We start from the raw sequence: 16,683 nt of genomic DNA on the forward strand, positions 1-16,683 counted from the left end.
AGTTGTTGCACTTTGAACTGCCATGCTGTTATCACAGGCATCATAGCAGATGAACAGACTAGATACGAAATTTTGTATTTGTTTTTACTTGAATTCCCAGACACATCGCAGAGGTGTTTGCCATCCGGAGGGCAGACCTCACCTTCTGGAAGAAGTATACTTTGTGCACAGATAGGCTAATCAGGACAGCCCACAGTTTAAAGTTGGATCTGAAAAACTGGGCAATGTGTCTCAACTAGGTATCAAACCCACCCTTGATTAGAAGGTGACGACATTACCACTACACCACCGAGGAGGCACTTGAGAGGGTGAAAGCAAGGTCATGTCATGAGAGTGAGGGAGGTAGATTTAATATGAACACCTCTGGTTGAGATTGTTGATTTTGTAGTTCCCATGTACTCCATGACTGTTCACACATTCAATATGCTTGGAAGAAACTGTCTTATATTCACCTCAGAATATACAGGGTTCCTACGCATCCTGAAAAACCTGGAATTTTAAAATATTCCTTCCAGGCATGGAAATGTTATGAAATTTCACATTTTTCCAAGCTTTACCTGGAATTTTGGAGATTGTCCTGGAAATTCCTTTGCCCCATTTTATTTGTATGAATTACAATAAGTTTTCATTTGAAACAGGCCAGTGTCATGACAGTGGTTTATTTATTTATGTCACGTTGCTGTGTACTGTAGTCATAGTTTTGTGATAAGTTTTATTTTTGTGATTGAAGTATAATGCCCCGCGCTTTTGTATTATTTTGTATCGCTCAGAGGTAGAAAATGTGATGATAATAATAATGGTTATAAAAAGTGTTTGCTATCCTAAATATTCCAAGTTTTCCAAGGATATTATTCTTGTTTATTTGTAATACAAGATGGTATTTTTTTTATAAACTTATATATACTTGTTTATTTTTTCTACCTTTGTATTTTTTCTGTATTATTGTAAAAATTAAATAACCTTTATTATACTAAGAAATGAAAGTTGTGGAAAGGAGCAGGTGTAGGGGAGTTGGGAGCCTGCATTAAAAAAATTTAGAACTATTTTTTTTAATAATAGAAAATATGTAATGATGTGTATTTTGCCATGCTTACTTTCTACACTTGTCCTGGAGAAATTGTAGAAAATCCTTGAAAAGTCCTGGAAAAAATTGCATGATTTTGTGTAGGAACCCTGATATAGCAAATGTAATGTAGAATTATACAGCATGTTCCGCTTAGAGGGATCGAGAAATAAATGCTATCCGTTTTTAAACAGAAACTCTCAGAGTTTATACACCAATGGTGAATACACATGCTTGTGTATGCACATCAATGTGCAATGTGGGAACAAGCCCAGCCATAGACACATGACACAATGGTAAGAATGTGGACCGTTCAGATGTCTCCAGGACAACTCAAGGTATGTAAAAAGGTGAGTTAATAAACCATTATTTACACTTGTAATTCTCAGTTATTTCTTGATCCCTCTAAGTCATCGTTTCTCAACCTGGTGTGCTACTCATGCTGGGTCCCAAGGGAGCATTTGGTGGGTCATGAAGTCAGGCTGGAAAATTTGTTTAGCGTCTCTTAAAAACCTATTACATATTTACTTTTCTAGAATGAGGAATGTGTAATTTGTTTAAACAAGTGTAAAAGAGGGCTTCTTAAAGTACTCGATGTTAGCAAAAATATGATTATAAACTGGCTGCCCACCTGTGCAAGTAATTCTGCCAGAACCCATGAAGTGTAATATCCTTCAGGGTGGGTCCTGGACTGGAAAATGTTGAGAACCACTGCCCTAAGTGGAACATGCTTTATTTTAATTTGGGTATTGCTAGAATAGTTGCCACCTTCAAGACAAAAACTATTTTTCTGTTATTTTTAACCAAAGGTCCGCAGCACCGGTCCTGTTGACTCTGTGACGCATCAGCCAATCAAAGGACGAAGGAGAGGAGGTGGTGTTCGCTTCGGAGAAATGGAACGTGATTCACTCATTGCTCATGGTGCTTCTTTCCTTTTGCAAGATAGGCTCTTTCACTGCTCAGATAAGTCTACAGTAAGTATGATTTTTACATATATTGTAAACAGATGGGAACGGCTCAGTACTGGGGCCGAGCTGATTCCAATACCAATGCATTGTTATTGGTTGCAGGTATTTACCAATACCAGCTGATAATTTTCTAGCATCTTGATCATTTGCGGCAGCAGCAAAAATGCAATGCAACACCTTCATTGTAATTATCCTGGAAGATATGCAAAATTTACAGTTTCCATTGATTTTGCATGTATACAAAGTCCTAAAAGATTCTAATTGGAGTGAAGTAATTTTATTGAAGCTTTTCTGGCAACGAATGATGAAAAATCCTCTCAGGCCATTGACCACTTCTACCCTCAAGATAAAACTGAAACTAAGCCTCGAAAGCTTGGAATGGTTTCCAGAACTCGCCTGGTCAATAGCCTGAGAGAATCTTTTCATCATTCGTTACCCGGAAAGCTTCAAGACTTAAGTATGTGCACTGGACAACAACCAATAACACACAACATCTATAAAGTAACTAAGAACTTTTTATAACCTATGACAATAACATTTCAGGAAACTTGTTGAAAATCTGATGAGTCTCTACACTTGCATGTTATCATCATCAGAGGTGTGAGTGATATGGTCCTATAGAACAAGTAGCATTCATGTGTTAGGGGAATCGCCCAAGAATTTGGAAGACATCATTTTAAAAAAAGATTCACCGGTGTGAAATAAGAAATTTTGTAATGTAGAAGCATAAGATTAATATTATTGCAAAACAAAACATTGTGAAGTTACATTCATAGCACACATACATATATATAAATGTAGAAATTAGTTTCATTTTCAGAATCTCTTTTGTTAAACAGTTATGTATACACTCTCCCGGCTGTCTCTGGAGCAAGGCCACGCATAGCGGCAATGGAGGGAGTGAAATCGAGTGAATCAGTACATGCTGCTGTCAAGGCTGGTAACTAAAGTTGCCTTCCTCCCATCTACGTAATCCCATTCCCTCTCAAGTGTCCATTGGTGGAGCAATCCCACATCACTACTTGTGCAGACTTGTTTTTGTGTTGAATATAGATAGGTTACATTTGGTTGATTTCTCATGGTGAGGGAACATATTCCAACACTAATCGTATTATAAATTTTAGTTTGAGACAGTAGGATATTAATGATTCAAGTTTTTGTGCGAAATAATTGTCAGGATGAATTTAAATAATAGCAGTGTCTCATTGCATTGATTGTGTAATTGAAAAGTGTAATTTATATTCACAAAATGCATTTGTGACGTTAATTAATGTGTTAATTACATTGGTGAAGAGATAGCTAGTATTGCATCCAAAGCAAATTGTGGAGTTAATCTCTGTGTGACTGGATGGGGATGTATTGAAGTATATTGCTGTAATCACGGGTTTCAAATACGCATCTCATTTTGTTTTCTGCTAGGCTTTAATATGCCGTCGATGTGGAAGTTTTCTTTCACCAGTCATCCAACTACCTAAACAGGATTTCTCAAAGAAAAGGCACTCTACTACTAGTTGCAGACTGTGTGGTGATCTTGGGGAGATCGAACCAATTGATGTTCCCTACATTTTGCAGTACTTAGTTACTCAACTAGCCTCTGTGAACATAAAGTTACAACTTGATACAGTTTCGTGCTGAGAGGTAAACGCTGTGTGCTGGTCCATGCGTGAATTCAGTGTTTAAACATTGAACTAGTGGCGATTTTGTGCCAGTTGCTAGTGAAGATTTGTACTGCAACTGATAAATGTGACTGATTTCTGCATGGTGTGGTGAAGTGAGAAAAGTGAAATGTCAAGGAAGAGACAAGAGTACTATAACAAAACTGAAAACTTTGTATACTTTAAACAGGTTTTACCATGTAGATCATGTTCAAGGAATAAACAAAATGGAATTGTATATCACCTGGTTGATATCCCAAAAAAATCTCGTCAAAAAGAAATTACTTAAAAGCCTGTCCTGTACAGTCACGGACACTTCTGGCTTGTAATGATACCACTGACTCAATGGAATCTTTACAACCCAGACATGTCAGTGACTGTACCATACCTATATATCCTCATCCTATCTCATTAGGCTAAGAAAACATTGGATGTTGATGACTTTTAAATAAGATCATGGCTGTTCCAATGTAAGGCAGCAAACCATTTATTTTTAAGAAAATTACAAATGAAACCAGATTAATTGAAGGTCTCAGGTGTAAAACATGGTAACTTTCATCCTTTCTTTTCTCTGCCTAGAAATGAGAAAACCTATCTGGAGGGTGAGGAAGCCTAATTTAAAATAAAATGTTATTTTTCTTTGCGTTTCCGCCTGAGATGAACGAAATCGGGCACAAAAATGGCATGACGGTTCTATGTTCTTAGTTTTCATTTATTTCAAACTGAAATGAATGAAAATTCCAGCACCTCCATCCACGTAACGTACTCTGAGTACGTGGGATCGAACCAAGAACCTTCACCATTGAGGGGGGTGATGTAGCTCGCTTAATCATTCATCCTCCTCATTTGAGCACTCGCCCTTCAAGGTAAGCCTAATGGTAATGGGCGAGAGGTACTAACTACACACTTGGAAATGGCAAAACACAAGCTTTCGGATTTATACCTTCAAGTCTAGATCAACATGGTTGGAAGTAACAATACCTGTCTGTCTCTGATGATACAATTCCCCGCTGATAGCTGTTCATATCGAAACGTGTTCGATCGCTCAATCTCCTCAGTTCCTTCTTGTTCGGCGATTCCAGGCAAAAGACCCCACACCACACTTTGCTCTCTGTTTTGTTCCCTTTCCTCCTTCCCTGGTCGTTGCCCTGAAATACCAGCTGATCAGCACCTTAACTCCAATAGACCAGGAAGGATTTGTAAATTACTGATGTGACATTCTTTGAATGCCTGAGAGAGCAACGGCTGGCGACAGGGGTTATGAATTCAGGCTAGCTATAAATCTCAATTTAGAAGAGATTGATACGGTAGACATTTTGGTAATTTGAGTTGAAAATTTAATGATGGCACATTTTACTTTGCAAGTGAAAATGCCATGTCATACAATTTGCATTAAACTCTGTGAAGCTTTCTGAAATTGGTAAACACAACACAAAAACAACTTATCTACAGTATAACTTCTCGTACCTTTTTCCTTAATGAACTCTGAAATGACACCATGTTTTACACTTGAGCCCTTCAATTGGTAGAGACAAACATATTTTGTTTTTGACTGTTAATTTTTCATGTTTTGAGGTGTTTTCAAACCATATTTTGTCACAAAATTAACTGCAAAATAAGAATGTGAAACAAACATGAAATTTAGAGATTATGTACCGATGCGACACTTTCAGAATTAGCCCTCGAGTTTTGCAAATCGTGGAAAATTTATTAATTCTGCAGTAAGAATTAAAAAATAGACTACACAGGAATAAAATTAATACTCTGATAACTACATAAATACACTATTAGAAGGGAAATGTTTATTTTGTGTACTAAGTAGTTTTTAAAATCAAATTTAGTGTTATTCACCAATTTAACACGAAAATGCCATTTTACATACATGTATACTGCTTTTCGATCCTGAAATCGTAATCTTTTATGCACCATAAATATGTGGCTCTACCAATTGGCATCAGCACACCAGTTATTAGCTTGTATTTTTGTGCTTTATACATACAAGGCATTGCAAACTCCATATAGGGCAATTTTTCTTTTATTGGATTGTATACATTGGGGACTATGAACTCATTTTTGTGACTGGAATCTACCTCACCTATTACCTTGAAATTTGCTGTAGAATAGAAAAGTGCATATGCAAGATGATAGCGATTCTGCTGATTCTCGCAACTTGTATTTTGAGAGTTCACCCCTAATATCCACAATGCATCAGGATATGATATAAAACAAGTCAAGGAATAAGAAATGAAAACTTCCACTTAAAATATTTTATTTTTTCCTTTGGTTTTTTCATTTACGTGAGTGTATATATAGGGGGCACATCATTCTGAACACAAGAATTCTCACAAAATCAAAGATCACTCCAGTAAAAACACTGAAATATCTCTTGACAATAATATTAACAACAAATATGCCCGCTGATCTCTCCATTTTCTAATGACAAAGAAAAGCCAATTATTAAGAAATAAATTATCTATTATGAGTATCATACCACAGTAAGTTCAACATAATTTTCCTCGTGTCCATTTTCAAACAATGATTTGTACAGGTCATATCTCAATACTGCAACAGGCAATAGATTCTCCTATATATCACTATTCAAAAACTAGTACTGGCACAACAAGATCTACTTGGTGGATTGTTCTAAATACGAAATTAGGTCTGCTCTATCTTGAGGTTTCTTCAAACCTGCGAACACCATCTTTGTTCCTGGTATATATTTCTTTGGGTTTTCAAGGTACTCGAACAAAGTGTCTTTAGACCATGTAATACCTGGAAATAGGGAACAATTAGTCATCAAATACAAACATGCTCACAAATGCATATTCTTAATCATCATAATTAACATAGTACTGTAGCTATTTCTACAAGGCACGTGCAGAAAGTAGTACCAGGTTGATGATAGAAAAAAAGTTGAGAGGGAGAGAGAGGAACAAAATCTTATTAGCAAGATGTACTGTACTATGTAGAGATTTCAGTGGAAAATGCAGGCTTGAACCTGGGGGTCTGATGTAGACGTTGACTTTGCCTGCTTCCATCCAGCATGGAGATGTGAATTTGTTAAGGTTTGGCACACACAGTACCTTGTATTTTATTTTATCTGGATTGGGGTTAGTTAATACTTGAAGAAGTTGGTATTCTTAAAGCTAAATTACTAATTCTTTTAACAAGATCATAAATTGTGACCCTGAAGTCATTTATTTCAATGGAAATGTGACCAATGGTTCATGAATATTCTTGGAAGAGTTTTTTTTTTCAAAAGTCTGCTTTATGCACAGATAGGCTAATCAGGACTGGACCTACAGCTTAAACTGGTATCCGAACCACTATGTGCCTCCACTGGGTATTGAACCTGGGATTCCTAGATTACAAGGTACATGACGTCTACCTTCAGTCTGTTTGATGCCACAACTGAATGTGTTTTGACACCTGTTGCATCTACAGTTCACTGACTACTGCTAACCAGGTTGGCTCAAGTTTGAGCACTGTGTCACAATGAAGATTTTGCTTCTTTGATGATGTTGGATATATAATGACAACTATAATGATTGTTACTTTCTATGTTGGTGAATCTATTCTATGGTCCTCGTTGACTGAATGTTCTGCTGCTTCCGAGAGCAGATTTCTGTGGGTGATGTGCAATCAGTACATTGACACCTTTATTTAAAAAAAAAAACTCCGATCTCATATTTTGCTCTTGGTGGGCAAGCAATATCAAATATAACAAATCTTCAACCACCATTTACTTTTTGGTTGAATTTTTGTTCACTTTATGTACAGACAGGTTAATCGGGACTGGACCTACAGCTTAAAATGAGATCTGAACCACTGTGCAATGTCTCTCCACCGGGAATCAAACACGGGACCTCTTGATTACAAGGCAACGACATTACCACTACATATTCAGGGAAGCCATGTTGCATTTTACAACCAATCTTGCATCTAACTGCACACAATCATTTACTTTGACAATTTTATTTTTCAGAACATCCCAAAGTTATCAAAAATGTCATTATTAGTACAAAATAAATGCTATATGTGTTCAAACATCTTACCTTTGCTTTTGTTAGCATCTGTATACACAAAACCAGGAGCCTGCCCAGTTTTTCTTCCTATGACGCCATGTAAATTAGGTCCAGTTTTGTGCTTTCCACCAGCTTCCACTGTGTGGCATTGAGAACACCGCTGCACAAACAGCTGAAAAATTCAATCACTCAATATCAAAAAATGTCCATGCATATAACTAATTCAAGGTGGCTACTCACCGGGAATTCCTTGAATTCCGGGAATTATGCATGAATTTATACATGTTTATAAATACCCTGATGCAAGGATTTCACAATTAAGCTTATAGTTTTATCGAGGAAGGAAAACAGAGCGGCATGGGAAATAAAACAGAATTCTCTCAATCCTTTAAACTTTGTTAGTGCCATTTGCAGAATAATCCATCTCACAGGCGGAATATTATTGCAAGATATCTTGAAGATGATTAGGTAAATTTTAGTTTGAAATTCTTATACAATTAACAATTTCTTGTAGATTATAGAATATATTCTGTAACATTTGTGACTTGTATTTGTCGACGTATTTCGAGTCTGAGTATGTGAAATGGCAAATATAAACTCTACACCATAAATTAAGTAATTGATTTGAATTAGAATTTTTGGACACATTGGAATCGCACAGACCCTTTATATTGTTAATATTTTTGTGTGTTACAGAATCGCCAACTTAAGATAAATTTTTGGGGGCAAGGTTGGCAACAACAATATTTTAGATGTGTAAATATGTATGAAATCTGTCCTGTGTGAATTTACGGGGCAGGGCAGAAAGTGCTCCCCCCCCCCACCAAAGTTGGCACCTATGGTGTGTTACGTGTGTGTGTGTGGTGAGAGGTGATAATACTTAAGGTTGAAATAGAGAAAATATGTGCTTGTAGCTTTGAATTTTTGGAAAACTTGTCTTGAAAACTAGGAATTATTCTTGAATTTATCATGGTCCTCAAGTAGCCACCCTGTAATTGAAAAAAAAATGTCCATGCAGAACTTATAACTAATCGAAAGGACAATGAAAAACCATGATGCAACCTAGATTTAAAATTGGGGTTTCTCCTAGATATTTATACGTATGTAGGAAGTGGACTAGGCTCGGGTACCCTTTTCTACACCCTCGATTTTTCGCACATTTCAAATATTCTCGTTACAAAAATTAGTTCTTCATAATAAAAGATGTTTCTAAATAGCGCGGAAAGTAATTTTTTTAGATCTACGTGCTACGAAACTTACATTTTTCATGAAATTAAAATTCCTTGCGTAACGTCAAAAAGGTTTTTCACAACTTTATGATGGCGAATGATGCATTCATGTCACAGGCGCAAGTCTGAAGATTTCGGATGATCGATTTATGTCACAGGCGCACGTCCGATTTTTTTTCTTTTTCTTCTTATGATTGACTTGTGCAATAGGAACATTTGCGATAACGATATGTTCTTTGTGTGATATATTGGCAGATTGGACATTTCAGACATTCGATTTCATTTATGAGACTTAAGAAATTGGAAATAATAATATTTTTTTTGGCAACTGCATGCCGTAAAGGGGAGGGTTGATTTTTCTAAATGACTTGTGGGATTGGATAATTTGAGACTTCTAATTTTTATGATGGGACGGGAGTGGAGGTTGGTATTCTGTGGAAAAGGACAACAAGGACTTTCAACGTAGGACTTACAAATTGAACTTCGACACACAATTCAATACCTGGCCTTGGTAAAAAGAGGTAAGTTACCTTATTTGGTTTAATTTTAGCCTTCATTTTTTATATCTTCATGTGTCGATGCGGAAAACAGTGAGAAATAGTGTTGGGGGCAGGCGACTTCGGCCAATTTCTAACATGCCTTTAAAAGGGACTCTATAGATACAGGTGGGGCCGCGGTAGCGGTAGGGGGCGGTAAGTCAATTACCCCAGGGGCGGAGCCGGGAACCAGTGGGAAATTTTGACAACAATTGCAAACGACAAAATCGCCACTTTAAACGGCTGTACAGTCGTAAATACTTCTTTCCGTGCTCCAATGTTTTTTTATTCACAAATAGGATCACATAACCTTCATAATGAAAGAAAAAAAAATCAAAATTCGAGGGTGTAGAATAGGGTACCTGACCCGTGGACTATTTCAAATAAATAACACACCTACATTTCCTGAAAGAAAATAACTAGCTATACATCATTGAGAATAGTTTGATAAAATGGTAAATAAGGGATCTCATAAAAAAATACAAACTAACAAAAGTATTTCAATGCATATACAAGTGACATTTATTAGCATGCAATGTTAATTGGACATTATCCACTGTTTAGTGCTGCTTTTTTACTTATACATGTTCTACCACTACGTTTCCAGAGCTCCTCTTCAGGTCAACAAAGTCGTCGGTTGGAACCTCACCACTGACCAAGAAAAATTTCACCTCAAGACAATGCTCAACAACTCAACTCAACAAATTTTTATTGGACTTACAGCTTAACATGTGGCTGTTTATGGCCAGAATACATTACGACAATGCTACTAATTATTCTAAAAGTAGCATTAGAATAAGTAAAAAGTACTAGACAATGAATAATGTCCAATCAACGCATGCTAATAACGAACCACTGTCACTAACATTTAGACATCTGGTGAACCAGCCTGAAACCAAGAAACAACTATGGGCAAAATTGGTCACATACTTTTGTGACACTTCAACTAAACAGATTTTATTAAAATGTCACTCAACAGCCTTCTGTGAATGGTGACAAAATTGATAATTGACTGAATAAGGTAAGTTTTTGTTTAATACAAGTCACATGGTATCAGTAGTGTATTCTCCCAAGGTACCTGATTTACCATACATATATTTAAAAATTGCCACAAAATTTTAAGCCACCGGACTTCCTGTTTTTGTTTCACCTCCATGGGTCTGGTGCAGGTCTTCCACAAATGCTAAAACTAATTGAGAAGAGCTCTAAACCTGCCCCTCCTAACCACGATTTTATTTGGGGGAAGGGTTCATCCATCAGTAAAGCATCACCAGAAATATTTGTAGGGGGGGGGGGGGCAGGCCATTGATAAAACTTGACTAGTACAAATAATATCACGGTTATAGTTGTCATTTTACAATAATAACTATTATAAGTTTTTTAAAAATAAACCACTTTTAATCCAAATTTATTGTTGTTGTTATTATAATTACATAAATGGAGGGACTTGGCTGCTCGATCCACTGTATGAGTGGCATTATTTTTCTTACATTTTGTTCAGTTAGTGTACTTTAATTCGTAGTTATTGACTTTTACACATTTCGTTCAAAAAAGGCTTTACAAGTTAGGGGGAAATTTTACATTGTGTGACCTCTCGCAAAGAAAACTATAAATTTTGGGAGCTGTGGATCCATTTATTCTTTGGAATAAATTGTAGAATATAAAAATATAAGCTGGTTGCTCTATTATACACTATACTTTTTTTGGATCTAATGTTTAATCTTGCTAAGGAAGTAAAATTAATTACCACTATACACTATTCAAATTATAAATATTTGTAGCTTAGACCTCCCACTGATTTTGTGCCTGCGCCTAACCTAACCACAAATGTATTATTAGACCTATGCGGAATTGTTATGTTAGGAGGGCCAGATGTAGGGATGTGACGAAGCTGAAAATTTACCGATGCCGATGTACTCACAGATAATTTTTGGAACCAATACCGATGCCAATATTTAACCGATTCCGATACATAAGATTATTAAACAGAAATGGGATGTTATTTTTTGCATGACAAAAATAAATTTGCTATGTACATTTCTATTGCATATTATATGTATATACATATATATTCTCAAGAGATGCGAATGTACATTTGCATCTACAAAAGGTTATGTGAACCTTTAAGAAGAACATGGATTCTCAAGAGATTTAACATTAGTACACAAGCAGTTCTTTGAAATGCAAAATGAATTCCTGTTCTGCCAGATTCAACTTCAGAAATACGAGATTTGGAGGCACATCAGGAAGTAACCTACTTCTTCTCTTATCGCAAATCTGTTCAGCAACACTGAACACTCAATCACTGAATACTGATGCAGCAGGTATGCCCAAGTATTTTCTCAGCACTTGCTTCAGGTTTGAATATTCATTTTTGAATTTCCAATACGCAGATCCTGGTTCAGCAATGTACTGTTTTATTTCCGATTTATAGTTAGGCTGATCCTCTGAATGAGTTTGCAATAATTTTATTACAAAAACTCTACAATAATGACGAATCATAACCAAATTTTTAATAACTCTTACAAAACTAGAATATAAAACTTATTAGAAGGTAAAACTCTAGTATAATCTGTACCGGTTTAAGTATCGGATTTTTGCCGATTCCGATATGTCAATTTCTGGCAATTTTCATACAGATCAGGTGAAACTTGCATGGAATTATTGTGTAAGTAAGGAATTTGGTTTTGGTGGTAATAAGGTTTACATAAATCTTGGACACAACTTTACTTATACTGCAGAAATATCACTACTGTATTGGGGATAGATTAATTTTGGTACTGCACTGGCAACAAAGTTTCACCTTTTATGGTGTATAATGTATTCATGACTACTCACCTTCTTCCCTTTCTCTGAATCTCCAGCAGGAACACCCATCTTCTGCCTTCAATTAAATCTGCAATCAAAAATTATTCAAGTTGACAGTTTGCTCTTCACTCATACAAACACACACACACACACATATATATACAATACAGGTTGATTCAAAAAGTCTGAACCCATATAATTTATACACATATTATTGGACATGAATGTAACCATATGCAATATCTAGGAGACCAAGTGCTGCATATTTTATGTGTGTTCCACACCCCATCCACCATCTCAGATTCAACTTAAATTTTTCAAATGGGAATAAGGGCAGGTGATATATCAAAACCATGTTTAATTTCCAATTAGTCATAGCGCAGAGGTGCTAGTGAAACTAGTCCAGAAATTGATGCATACAGGAAGTGTGTGTAACAAAGAAAACATGTCGTCCCTAAACAGCAACTACGGATTTAACAGTGCTTAAATCAAGCTGGTGGTTTCACAGACTTCTTTCAACAGGATGGTACACCTCCTCATTATGCTGCACGTATCTGTGCACATCTGAGTCTGCAATTCCCTGGTCATTGGATTGTAGAGACAGTTGGAAGACCACACTGCCCACAGGATTTAACACAAACATTTATTTTGGGGGTTGGGTCTGTTCTTCAAAGCCGTATGATCCCAACCCCTAGTCTTACAATACGTTCGGAGGAATTTATATAACAACGGCTAAACTAATAAATTTTTCATTATTTAATTTTAGTACTTGACCCCCTGGACCCCCCTAAATACATCCTTGGAGGGGGGGGTGTTAGTGTTATGTAAAATGTCAGGTATATGCAACTCTGTTAGGTATGACTTAAGATGACCGGACCCCTCAGATTTTCTTCATATTTGGCATACTTACCTAATTGAGGCCTGCTAATGACGAATTAGAGTTAAAATTTGTCGGAAACGTCTAGAAATTGTAAAATAATTGCGAACCATTGGCACTAGCCCCACCAAGCATTGACGTATGGTCAGGTTAGTTTCGGTTAGGCAAACAGTTAAAATTTGGTGTCATGGTATATCAGGTATATATATATTTTTTTCCTTGTGAAAAAAAAAATTCGCGGAAATAGATAGTTGCCATTCCGAAAACTAACTCCTTATTTTCGCTTATGAGTGTGCTAAATATGAGAGGATCCGGTCATCTTATCCCTCTGTTAAGATACTTCTGACAGTCGTAGGTGTGCATTATTGTTGTGTGTGACACCATTACACCTGGCATGTTCATCCAGGTTCATATGAACTGGTTTGCGGACACACGTAACTGGAAAAGGACACACATTGAGCACGATCTGACAGGTGCTGTGTGCACCTAACGTAACATATCACATGCAATAACCTGAAAACTATTCAAGCTGTCATAAAATGGATTTCACCATACAAATTGGCAGAAAATTCCACATGGTTTTGATATGCCACATGCCCCCCTAAACTTTCTTGAGATGTTCTTTTCTTTGGATACTGTAGGAGTCTGAAACCCTGACTTTATGGACATAATATATTATAAAAGGGAGGCGAATTTCATCAATAAGTGTGTTAAGTAAGACATACGTAACCACATGAAAAAGAAAAAAAAATACAACTAAAGTATTTTATATGCTCTCAGAGTAAATTAAAAACTTATCATGGCAGCACAGATATAGCTTTAATTATGGACTACCTAACACAGTGGCGAAGCCTGACATTTTTACGTAGTCATCGCAAGACTTGCGAAACGTCAGGGTCAATCTTTCAACCCAGCAAGGGGAAGGGGGCATTCCTACATTGATAATGATGATAATAGTGTTCGTACATGACGTGTGAAGTAGAGATGGCTAAATCTATTCTTAAAAAAAATATATGGAAAAATTGTTAAACTTCTCTCTCCGAAATTCAGATTGCTTCGAAATCCGGGTAGTAGAATTTTTGAATCAAAATTTTTAGATTTTCCGGAATCCTGATATTTCTGGCCATCCCTGGTGTGAAAGTAAGATATGTTACGGAAAATGTTCTGTTTGAGTAAGTATGTCAGGAAAGTTCCCTGACTCGAACCAGCCAGGAAACGAATCCGGGACCTTTAGCATGGTAGTCAGATGCGTTACCTACTGAGCCACAGCAGGAAATACTTCGTGCGTTGTAAACCAAGAACATTTTTTTCTCCCATAAATCGATATTTGAACCGCAGAATCCAAAAAAATTAAAAGAAGAAATACTATGAAGAAAATAGAATGGATCCAGAACTGTTTTTTTTACAGATCTTTCAAGCCGTAACCGTGGGGAAATTTATGCTTTTGCTAAGTTATATTTTTTTCTATGCACCATTACTTTCATGCATTCCGTGTAAGTTGTGTTGCGATGCTCTGCAAAAGGGTTTTTTTCTCTCAAAAAACAAGAGCGTTGCATGCTTTACAGTGCTGGACATTCTGAGAGGTTTCATCTTCATGCCACAGAAACCCTGCTGTGTTTGTAAACAAGGAGGGTGAAAAAAAAGGGGTCTCTTATGACCAGAACTTCAAAAGCGGGGGGAAAAGCTGCCGAAGGACCTGCTGCGATGAGCTGGCCCGCCTAACACCGTTGCACTTAACGGAAATGCAACGGGATGGTTGGGCATGGGGGGAGGGGGTGTAGAACTGGGTTCTCCTTTCGATACGCTAACCTTAGTGAATCTCTTGTGTATTTCTAGCTGTTTAATGGTGTTACTTGACTAATTTCGCTCAAATATGTGAATATTCTGATTTTTTTTTCTTCTTGTCTAAAATATTTAAAAAGCAATATTTTTAGTATTTTGCTTTGCCATCGCTGCATCTCCCGATGACCGGACGTCTCGCCTCTGACCTAACAGCCATCATGCAAAACCATTCATGACATAAATTCAGATGCTCACAAGAATTACATTAGTAAAGTTTCTTTATACAAGTTTACATAGAATATACATGAAATAAATTCATTTTCTGGTTTTCCTAATTTTTAAAACATTTTCTGAGAAAAAAAAACACCATGGGAAACATTATCTGTCTGTGTGTACAGAAACAGAGAGAAGCTACATGAAGAGCGGGAACAACAAAGGAGGACTGGGGCGACGGGGTCCTCTCCTGTACCCCTTCATTTTCATCCCTGTTCTTCACCATACATTATAATTTATAAATCATAATGGTAAGAATTTACAATATAGAGAAAGTCTCCAATTTCGTTAATTTTCGGTATACTACTTTTGGCCTCCTAATCACGAATCTGTTGTAAAAAACCGGGGGTCACGTCTGGAAATTGTACATTTTCGTGAAAAATTGTTTGTTAGCGCCAAAAACCATCCACGGGTAGCCCCATGAACCATCACACCAGGTTAGGTTAGGTTCCATTAACACTCATTTCACCCCTAAATTCATCGAAAAAATAGGGATCGTACTAGAATTGAAGATCATAAATCATTTTCTTGTAAACAACGGCGTGGTTGGACACAATGACAGGAGATTACATTTTTGTTCGTAAAACTACGCATATACACCTATATATAAAAAAAATTCAATCGGCTTTTCTTCAAATTTTCAGACATGACCCCCGGTTTTTTTCAACAGATTCCTGATTAGAAGGTCAAAATTAGTTAGTATACCGAAAATTAACAAAATTGGAGAATTTCCCTATATTGTAAATTCGCTCCATCATAATAATTATGATGAAGCATACAACTACAAAGTGATAAAAATAAATTTACATTTTGGTAACTTTAGAAATTAGTAACTTACGATATCTCTGAATCCTCACGTCCTTGCTAATCACACGTACAGTACAATATGTTACTACTGGCAGTTCGTTTCTAAGAACATACTTGCATCATCTCATAATCAGGAGGAAACTTCGCGCGGCTGACCCACCTTTCACGAGTGTAATTCGCTGGTCTTGCGTAAACTCGCATTCGGTTACATCACAGGGCACGGACCCAAATTCTAATGATGAACACCTATTTATTTGTGACCATTTAGTTTTGTCACAGTTACCAATTCATTTTCTATTGAACAAGTTCTGTACACTTGTTCGCTAAAATTCCTGGAAAAGCACGATTACCATAGCATAAAACCGCGATTTCGTTAATGGTTCAAGGGTATTACATTCATTTTACCTTACAGAAAACTACTTTAATGAAATAAAAATCTCTTATACCTAAATATTCTATGGATAAAGATACAAATATATGTGCACTTAATACAAATGTAAGTTATCAATGTATCAATTATTTTTACTACTTACAGACCAGACGATCAGAGTACAGCCGACGACCTCGCAGAGGTATCAGAAAAGAGCAAGTGTTCACTGTTGCCAGCACATGAAGCACTTTGCATTATCGAAAAATACTAAATGAACCACGAGGCTACTT

At 36.5% G+C, this 16,683-nt stretch overlaps 2 protein-coding genes across 3 annotated transcripts in view; one reads left to right on the forward strand and one right to left on the reverse strand.

Annotated features, from left to right (window-relative positions):
- Polr1B (RNA polymerase I subunit Rpl135) overlaps window positions 1-3,911 on the forward strand; it is a 71,972-nt gene extending 68,061 nt beyond the window's left edge. Inside the window, exons 20-21 of the mRNA XM_083132592.1 lie at window positions 1,873-2,037; window positions 3,451-3,911. Of these exons, the coding sequence (XP_082988718.1) occupies window positions 1,873-2,037; window positions 3,451-3,666 (381 nt within the window). The 3' untranslated portion in view covers window positions 3,667-3,911. The remainder of the gene's footprint in view (window positions 1-1,872; window positions 2,038-3,450) is intronic.
- A 2,027-nt stretch (window positions 3,912-5,938) lies between these two features.
- On the reverse strand, window positions 5,939-16,658 carry LOC145996199 (cytochrome c). Of its 2 annotated transcripts, none has more exons than XM_083132605.1 (4): window positions 16,557-16,658; window positions 12,315-12,372; window positions 7,742-7,883; window positions 5,939-6,458 (listed from the first exon to the last, which is right to left on the reverse strand). In XM_083132605.1, exons 2-4 carry the CDS (start codon window positions 12,351-12,353, stop codon window positions 6,313-6,315), a joined length of 327 nt encoding a protein of 108 aa, XP_082988731.1. In that variant the 5' UTR covers window positions 12,354-12,372; window positions 16,557-16,658; the 3' UTR covers window positions 5,939-6,312. The 2 variants fall into 2 exon arrangements, with proteins under 2 accessions (XP_082988731.1, XP_082988732.1); XM_083132606.1 differs by having other exon boundaries at window positions 16,561-16,604.
- Between the last annotated feature and the right edge of the window lie 25 nt (window positions 16,659-16,683).

Source organism: Lepisma saccharinum, chromosome 12 (assembly GCF_977018435.1).
Source record: "Lepisma saccharinum chromosome 12, izLepSacc3.1, whole genome shotgun sequence".
NCBI classification, from domain to species: Eukaryota; Metazoa; Arthropoda; class Insecta; order Zygentoma; family Lepismatidae; genus Lepisma; species Lepisma saccharinum.